The sequence below is a fragment of the Sebastes fasciatus genome, chromosome 3 (genome assembly GCF_043250625.1).
Source record: "Sebastes fasciatus isolate fSebFas1 chromosome 3, fSebFas1.pri, whole genome shotgun sequence".
Taxonomy (NCBI): Eukaryota; Metazoa; Chordata; class Actinopteri; order Perciformes; family Sebastidae; genus Sebastes; species Sebastes fasciatus.
The window spans coordinates 20,388,267-20,398,202 of record NC_133797.1 but is presented as its reverse complement, the minus strand read 5'-3'; the positions used below and the strand labels follow the sequence as shown (position 1 = coordinate 20,398,202).

Below are 9,936 nucleotides of genomic sequence, written 5' to 3'. Positions count from 1 at the left end.
TCAGAAGGCAACAATGTTTTTGACATCATTGTGCAAAGATTTCATAATGAACTTTCAGCATATTGTAATTCAAGTTGTCTGAGAGAAAACTAGACTTCTGCACCTCCTCATGGCTCTGTTTCCAGGCTTTAAAAAATCTAGCACGTGACGGAAGACTTGGACCAATCACAGGTCATTTCAGAGAGAGAGAGAGTGTTCCTATTGGCTGTGCTCCAGCTGGTGGGCGGTGCTTGGTATTTCATCAACTGATCTCAACATAGCTGCCGGGTCACAAACTTTCTCATTTTACAGCTAAACAGTACACTACAAGATGTTTCTGAAAACATTTGAAGTGAGAAATAGGCATTACAGTAACAGAATATTGATTCCTATTCGATCAGCGCTGCCTAGTTTGATCGTTTTATCGGAGTTTGTGAGTGACTGACAGCTGCTCGGAGACGGCAGGCTCCAGCTCAGCTCTGATTGGTTGTTTTCCTCCGGTCTGTGAAATCTTGCAGATGTCATTAGGAGCACCAGAGGACACAGAGGCACATGATTTTTTTCAGAACCTGTCTCATAAACTACCGTCAGGATTTAGTGAGTGTTATAAATATAACTTTTTTTAATCATATTTGCTCTATTTCTACCCACTGCTGCTTTAAGTAAAAGTACAGAAGTAAAATGTACCTAAATTATTAAAAGTAAAGGTACTTGTCCTTGTATCCCAGAGAAATGGACATTATTGATAATCCAGATGCATCAATGCATAAGCAGCATCTGACTGTTGCTGAGTGAGTTGGAGCTTGTTTTAACTACTTTATTTACCGTTAGGTGCTGTAGTCCAGCGGTTGCAAACCTAAGGGTCGAGCCCCTTCCAAAGGGTCACAAGATTAATCTGGAGGGCAGGAAAGAAGAAAAAACAAACATTTTGTTTTCATATTTTGGACTTTTCTCTTATCTTTGCTTTTTTGCTGAAATATTTTACCTCTTTGATCCTTGAACAGTTATTTAAATGAAATCATCCGAGAAGTTTAGAGGGGAAATGCTAGCAGCTCATTGACCTCTGAAACATGACGAGGGGCGAAACCCACATATACTTATACTATATATATACTATCTTTTCTGGATAAAAAGCACTCTAACGTCTACATTTCTCAACCGATTTCACTGAGTTGTTTTTAAGCATTTATGATCTACCTACGTGGACTACTGTAAGTTAGATAAACTAGCTAGTGTTGGGTATTGTTAGCCAATCCTCGACCAAAGCTAATGTTAGTTTATAGATCTTCATGTCTAACATAATATTGTGTTTAAAACTTGAAATTCACGATACGCGTCTAATATCGCAAACAATACAGCTGATGTCATGTCTTGGGTTTTGGAACAGTTAATGTTAACTCTCAGCAAAATTTAGATAACTTTTTTTATTCAACGCTATTTAAAGTTACTTTAGGTGCGCTAACATATATATTATATTATATTTTATTATATTACGTTATATTATATTATATTATATTGTATTATATTATATTATGTTATGTTATATTATGTTATATTATATTATATTATATTATATTATGTTATATTATATTATATTATATTATATTATATTATGTTATATTATATTATATTATGTTATGTTATGTTATATTATATTATATTATGTTATATTATATTATATTATATTATATTCCGTTATATTATATTATATTATATTATATTATGTTATATTATATTATATTATGTTATGTTATGTTATATTATATTATATTATGTTATATTATATTATATTATATTATGTTATATTATATTATATTATATTACGTTATATTATATTATATTATATTATATTATGTTATATTATATTATATTATATTATATTATGTTATGTTATATTATATTATATTATATTATATTATATTATGTTATGTTATGTTATGTTATGTTATGTTATGTTATGTTATATTATATTATATTATATTATATTATATTATGTTATGTTATGTTATGTTATGTTATATTATATTATGTTATGTTATGTTATATTATATTATATTATATTATATTATATTATATTACGTTATATTATATTATATTATATTATGTTATGTTATGTTATGTTATGTTATGTTATGTTATGTTATGTTATATTATATTATGTTATGTTATGTTATGTTATGTTATGTTATATTATATTATGTTATGTTATGTTATGTTATGTTATGTTATGTTATGTTATGTTATGTTATGTTATATTATATTATATTATGTTATGTTATGTTATGTTATGTTATGTTATATTATATTATGTTATGTTATGTTATATTATATTATATTATATTATATTATATTATATTATATTATATTATATTATATTATATAAGGATGTCTCTCGAGCGTCTAGCAGCAATTAAATCTCTGGAAGGTAGTGGAGTAGAAGTATAAAGTAGCATACAATGTAAAAAAAGTTTATGAGCAGTTCTTGAGTAAATGTACTTAGTTACTTTCCACCACTGATCACATGTATTTACGGTTATTCGGCCATGTTGAGGAGGCTGCTGAACCACAAGATGGTGCTGCTGCTGGGCGCAGAGAGGACACACACACACACACACACACACACACACACACACACACACAGCTTCTACTGTTTACTTACAGTAAATCCTCCACTACTATTTCCGATACAGTGACTCATTGATAGTGTAACTTGTGAGATTATTGGACTCGTGCCCACATGAGTCTTTATTTGGCTCCTTCCTTGTTGCAGGATGTCTTTGTTCCCACCTTCAGCAGCTGCGTCACTACAGGAGTGAAACATGATGACACAAGGTGTGGTGGATTCATTCACCTATCCTTTAGGATCAGTGGTGTGATGTAATCGGATATGTGGGTCAACTTCACTGCATCAAAAACACCACATTTACAATATAAAATACGAAGATAAGAATGTATAATTTAGTGTACAGTTCCTTCTATTCAATGTTGAGCAACTAAGATTAAATTATAAACTTGTTTTGTTGAATATGAGAACTCCTGAAGGCTCTTCTTACTTGATGTCATTTTCTTGATGTCATTTGCATCAACATTACATCACATTCAAGGAGCTTTATTTTTTTATCCTAACATCCTACAATAATCCAAACATGATTTTTTTAATCTAATTTCTATCGTTTTTTGCCCTTTACATGAACAAATAATATCTGATTTCTACTAGAGGACCCAGGCATTGGCCATATAGACGGTCACCTTAGGCGCCACCTTCTGGGGGGCGCTGATCGCCCTCTAAAATAAAGATTTCTGCATTGAGGTAACAAATGAACAGAGAAAGAAATACACTTTTCACCACTGTAACTCTCTTTTTCATCTGCCTGGCTGCACTTATGTGATAATAAAAGTGTGAACTGTAGTGAAACAAGCTAAACACTTTTAAGCCAACAATATTAGGGACAAATTGTTTATTTATATTATAATAAATACAGTTATTTATGAACATAAAAATCTTAATTTTTGTCTTAAAACCATTGTGATGTCTGATGTGTGTTGCGTTTTGCAGGGCTGGAGTCATGATTCTGGGAGGGTTGAACCTTAACCTTAACTCTAGAGTGGTGCCGCCTATGGCAGTATGAAGATACTGCTACAGGAAACTGTCCAAATATATTGTACTGTAAATAAATGATAATTAAACAGAGTAACTTTGGGCTTCTTAGTGTTTGGTTGGATGATTTAAGATTGTTATAACTGGAGAGAATCAAACACTGGAAGTAAAGATGTCAATAGGCACATACTAGATAGGCCTTGATGAGGCTTAAACTGTGACAGCTGAATTGAGTCGCCGTTAAAGACATTAACTATACACCTGTGTTTAAGGTAAGATAAGGTCTGTTGAAAAGAGGCTGCTGCTTCTGTTGCTGCTCGCTATACAACATCAGTTGTTTAGGCACCAGCCTCTGTTTAATTTATAGTAACATAACTTTATTTATGTAGAGACAAGCTGAGTGGAAAGTTCACACAGTGTCTCATTTATGTCTGTAGACCAGAAAACGTTTCTTTACACTTTGTTTAACATGCGAATAGACCATATTATCATTTCATTTCTTACATTTTTTCTGCTTTATTTGTGTGTATAAAAAGTGAAACAATATTTTTTACAACATTGAACTGTTCTGTAGGAATATTTTGACTGTTTATCACCGTACATTTTTATAGGTGCCTATAAAAAAAGGACACCATACATGTGGAGGAAGGGCAGCTTAAAAGGGGGTTAAACACAAGAATACATAGAAAGTCTGCAAGCCATCAGCTGTGATTGTTGTAATAAAACAGCCTGTATAAAAGTGAGGCTGCCAACTAAAGAAGACGACTTCCTCTGACTTCTGATTGAGTCCATAAAGGAGCTCACTGAGTTAATGTCGGGATATGAAAGGAGGAACCGACTGAGAGTTTATGGGGAGAGAAGGAGCTGACATCTGGTGAATGTGTTACCGTTTGATAGATAACAGTTGAACAAAAGAAGTTAGAGTCGACAATGTAGTCGATGTCAGCATTAAGATGTCCCTAAAACAGTGTTTAACTATATCAAGAGAGTGTAAGGCCTTCAATTTAACCATTTTAGTTACACTAAAAGGGAAAATGTGTCACCTTTTATGTGGAGGTCCAATCAGTGTTGATGGTAATTGTAGTTGAGTGAAGCAATAAATTCCTCAGTGCTGCTATATTGACAGACATGATGAGTTTTACTGATCGCGGCCGTGCCGGCTGTGCCTACATGTACCACGATGCATTGCGCGCGAGCTTGGATGTATAAAGAGAACTGGATACAGCGCTGGAGGCTCCCGTTCATTCCTATGAGAGTTGCTCAGTGGCGCATGAAGCCAAAATAGCTCAACTGTCGAGTGATAAAGTACCCGGATCATCTGGCGATCTTCTGCATCCATTGGGTACATAGAGCAGGCGCAGTAGCGTTTCCTTTAACTCCGCCTCCCAGCCCTCAGTCCAGCGTTTCCCTTCCTCCATTCACATGAACGGAGGAAGGGAAATAACTCTGGATTATGACTTGACTATGACTTGCCCCAAACTGCATGTGATTATCGTAAAGTGGGAATGTCTGTAAAGGGGAGACTCGTGGGTACCCATAGAACCCATTTTCATTCACATATCTGGAGTTCAAGAGGTCAAGGGACCCCTTTGAAAATGGTCATGACAGTTTTTCATTGCCAAAATTTAGCGTAAGTTTGGCGCTTTATCGATGCTCCTTCACAACAAGCTAGTATGACATGGTTGGTACCAATGGATTCCTTGGGGTTTTTTAGTTTCATGATATCAGTATCTTCACTCTAGCTTAAACAATGAGCCCGCTACAACCTACAAATCGCAAGTCGCGTTAATGCGTCAAAGAAATTGGTGACCTTAAAACAAATTTGAGTTAATGCGTTATCATCGCGTTAACTTTGACAGCCAATACTAAAAAACCTGAATAAAAACAAATCAAAGACAAAGTGAAATATACGCATACACTACTACTTGACTTATTTACACCTCTTCACTTTGTTTACTGTGTTCTGATTTGACTTTAATGGGGGGGAAAAATCATGAAAAACAGTTAGTATAAAATACAAAAAGATAAACAATTCTTCCCCTAAAATATGTTTTCCACTTAATTATGACAACAAATGCATATAGCCTGCATAAAAAGAGAAACACATACAACAATGTGCATTTGTTTGATTTGTTTTTAAGGCATTTTAAATCTTCCATAAGAAAATGCTTCTTCAATCACAATCATGTTTGATTACCACTGTTCATACTTAATCTTACAGGAGCAGATTGTTATCACAGGTCTTTTTGCTTGGACAACACAAGTGAAGCCACATGTTGGGAGTTACTAGAGAGGATCTCCTCATGGTGGAGGGGAGCAGCGGATTGGTGGAGAGTTGGAGTCGAGCCTCCAAGAATGTGTGTGTGTGTGAGGTCTGAGGTGGGGTAGTAATGTAGAAACCAGGCTTGTTAAAGTCATTTAGAATAAAATACAGTGTGTGGAAACACGCGGATCCGTCATCAGTGATGGTTCACAGCCTCTTTGATCTTCAGTGAAAGCCTCTGTTGAAGTTCAGTTTGGAACATGTCAGGACAAAAAACACACATTCCCAAACAAACTACTGTCACGATCCTTCACTCAATGGAAGTGTGTGTGTGTGTGTGTGTGTGTGTGTGTGTGTGTCTGTGTAATAGTGGGCGTGCCGCAGCATCTCTGTATGAAAGCCATGTGCGAGACCTCAGAGAGCCACAAGACCAGAAGCAGCTTTACGCACAGCAACACTCCTCATATTGGGTAAGTTAGACTCGGTGTGTGTGACTTTCTTGTATGTACTGTATATGTAGAACAGCCTCGTTACTTTACACGTCTTTGAATTTACTGCAGGCTCAAAAAACTCAGTTCTAATAGCACTTTTGTTGATGCGTAATAGAGTTACCACCAGATTGGCGTAAACAACTTTTGTTGGGGAAAAAGCATTAATTTAATGTAATATAATCTTTTTATTTTATTTTTCTGGATATCTTTAGAGTAAAAAAACACGTTTAATTATTTCCTGTGAGCAGCCTTTAACTCATGTTAAGATTAGATTTATTTTTCATAGACTCTGAAATGAGGACATTTCATCTGAAGAGGGGGAAGAATGTAAGATTAGATTCATTTTTGTAAAGACTTATTTTATACAGTTATACATATGGTATTCTGCTCCTTAAGTTAGATCTGGAACTATATAATATGGTGCACCTTACTTGCTTGTTAGGGGAGTGATGATTAAGATTGGCGTAGTGATATGATGTAAGAAGTGATGTGCCACCTGTAAGTTATCGGTGTTTAATTGTCCCACAGTTGAGTTGAGACATTAAGGTGGATCCTGTTGCACAGACGAAACTCTTGCTTTACCCACAGCCCTACAGTAGTTTAATTCAGTAACAAGTACGTTTATAGTTAAGGCAGCCAGAAGCCTGCCTTACACTCATTTAAAACACTGTCTTAGAATAGAATAGAATAGAAAGCTTTATTGTCATCGTATTAAATACAACGAGATTCACAGTTGACACTTCTGGTCAGTGCTTTAAAACAAATACTAAAAGACTAAACGAGGCAGATAAAACATATAACAGGTAAAAAACACACAGTTATAAAGCAAATAAAACAGGTAAAGTAGATGTAATAAATAAATATAAACAGAAGTGTTACACTAGAAATATAAAAATAGATGTAATGTAAACAGAGGTAATTGCACTTTTGTGCCGGATGACCTGATTATTTCCATCACTGAAGCTCTTTTTTTAAAACCCTCTTCTGTCCTTTCAGGTAATAAACACATTAGTCCTAAAAGGAACCATGTTTCTGCTGAAGACTTTGTCTCCCTGGTTGCTGCTGGTCTTCCTCGGTCTGCAGGTCTCTCTGTCCTCCGGTGCGCGCACCAAGACCAACCGGCCTGCAGTGAACGGCACTGGCAAGTTCTCCAACAAAGACGGGATGAAGTGCACGTGGGGGGCGCGATACGTCAGTGACACCGTCAGACTGTCGGTGAAGTGCGAGGACCCGGAGGCGCGCGTCACCGGCGGAGTCACCGACCTGCAGTGTGAGTACAACGCCAAACCGCTGAGCTGTCCGGGTTACCTGTCCAACAACAAGGGCTTCTGGAAGCAGGTGGCGCGCGGCATCAAGAAGCTGCAGGGGAATTTGTGCCGCAACGACCGCACGCTGCTGAGGATCTCAATGTGCAAGCGCGCTCCACGGGACACGCACTTCAAGCTGGACACGAACAGCTCCGTGGAGTTCGCTCAGTCCGGAGTACTGGAGACTACACAGCAGCAGACGTCTCCTCCTCCTCCTCCACCACGGAGCTCCGCCTCCACCGACAAGGTGCCCACCGGGACACCGACAGCGTGCACGAAGCGCGCGAACCACCGGAAAACGGCTGAGGAGAATTGCAGCGGCTCGTGGGCCAGCCTGTGCAACTTCTTTCTGTCCATGCTGCAAAGCGACGACTGTTAACTTCAGGAGGAGGAGGATGATGTGTGACAAATTAGGACTGAATCTAAGGATGTATTTTTAGGACTCATTGTGTTTGTTTGGTTGCAGCAACAATATTTTCATTTTTAATCAATAATTGTCAGATTTTTTTCTCTCCACAATGTGCATTTTACAGAAGTGAACTGAGTGATTTTACCACAAACGCCATTATGACATGTTTCATTACTCATGCAGATGTGGATATTATCAGGTATTTATTAAAGGGACTATTTGTAACTTTCAGAAATGCTTGTCAACAGCGAAGCCTGTGGCCGTTAAGTCAACGAAAGTCAGCGTCGGGCTCGCGCTTGTGCTTGTGAGGCGACACACGTCAGCTAAAACCACAATATCACTCTATATTTCACCTGCTTGGCAGTAATGTTAGCTGACCAGACGAAGGTCTGTCCATGAATCAATGCTGATCCTAGTGTTGGCTATTCCTGCTTCAGCGTCCGAGGCTGAAGCAGGAAGAGAAACATTATCGTCTCCGACCGCGGTCTGAGGTAGACACCGGCATCCGGTCGGAGACGATAATGTAACTCGTTGCGGAGCCCCGTCACTTCACAAGACACAGAAAACCTCTGTTGGTCTGGAGGAGCTTCAGCAGTTATTTCTGCACAAACGTCCACTGTACATTCTCTAGATATTCTCAGAGCTACGAAGTCTTCTGCAGTGTGGAGTGTGCTCGTATGCACATGAGGTGGAGTGAGAACGCGAGCGGTGTGTGAGTGAAGGCAAGCATGCAGAGGAGCAGAGTACAGCAGAGACTCCGGGCCCTGGAGACCAAAGCTACGGTCTGCCCCGCGTACTACGACCGCCGCCAACACTGTTTTGCAAGACGGGCTTCACTAGATATAACTTTGCGGTTTTGGTGCTTCCGTGTAGTTTGTGTTGGAGTCTGAGTCTGAACAGCGTAGCTACACACGAGCGCGCATGGGAAACCGACCCGGTAGATTTATACGTGTAAAAAGTTACAAACAGTCCCTTTAAAGTTCAATTTTATGCGCCGGTACAATAAATACAAGATAAATGCAACATTTATCTGTCAGTTGTTACTTTTCAGATTTATGTGATGAGATTATATAAAATATGATTTTATTGTTACAGATTAAAATCAAAATCAGCTCAACTTTGACCGACTACACAATTAAAATGCTTCAGATCACACATCAATGCATCAGTAATAATACTCCAATAATTGGATATAGATACTTTTGATACTAATTTTGCTGATCAACCTTTTGTGTGTTTTTACATTTATTTTGAATATTTTGTTTTGACTTTTCACTCCAGCACTCCAAGCATCTTTCAAGTGTAAATTTATGACCACTACAAAACAACTAGAAACAACCACAAAGTAATGTTGCCCTGAAATGGTTTCAAAGTTTTGAATCTTGGATCTTGAGAATATTTTTTACTTGTAATAGAGTATTTTGTACAGTGTTTTCAAGCATATAACACTTCTTGCCCAACTGTTCATCACACAGAACTGAACCGATTGATTATTATAGTATAGCGTGGTACTGACTTTCTACCTCTGGTCAACTTCATCAATCAACCGTGTAAACACCACTGTGTATTTATGCACCATAAATAAATATTTTCTATTTATACAATGTGTCCTGTTGCCTTTGAAGAAATGAAAGACTTTGCGTGTGACATGTGGATTGTAAATGTGCCAAAAAAATACCGATTTATGAGTTTTTCTTCTCTTATTGAGCCCTGAAAATCGTATTTTCTTAAAACGAGTCAATGTGGTGGGCGCTTGGTAAAGTCTGATTGGCTACTTCCTGTCTTTAAGAGCTTTGCTTTAGGGAGCAGATACACAAGATGTCCCTCCAGCAGCACTGGTAACTCAAAAAGAAATAGAAATCAGAACGACTTAAGGCAATTCTAAGTTT

At 37.4% G+C, this 9,936-nt stretch overlaps 1 protein-coding gene across 1 annotated transcript; it reads left to right on the top strand.

The window, feature by feature from the left end:
- Positions 1-6,181: 6,181 nt before the first annotated feature.
- Positions 6,182-9,644, top strand: LOC141764342 (fibroblast growth factor-binding protein 1-like). Its single transcript, XM_074629481.1, has 2 exons — positions 6,182-6,310; positions 7,328-9,644. Exon 2 carries the CDS (start codon positions 7,358-7,360, stop codon positions 8,015-8,017), a length of 660 nt encoding a protein of 219 aa, XP_074485582.1. The 5' UTR covers positions 6,182-6,310; positions 7,328-7,357; the 3' UTR covers positions 8,018-9,644.
- Positions 9,645-9,936: the final 292 nt, after the last annotated feature.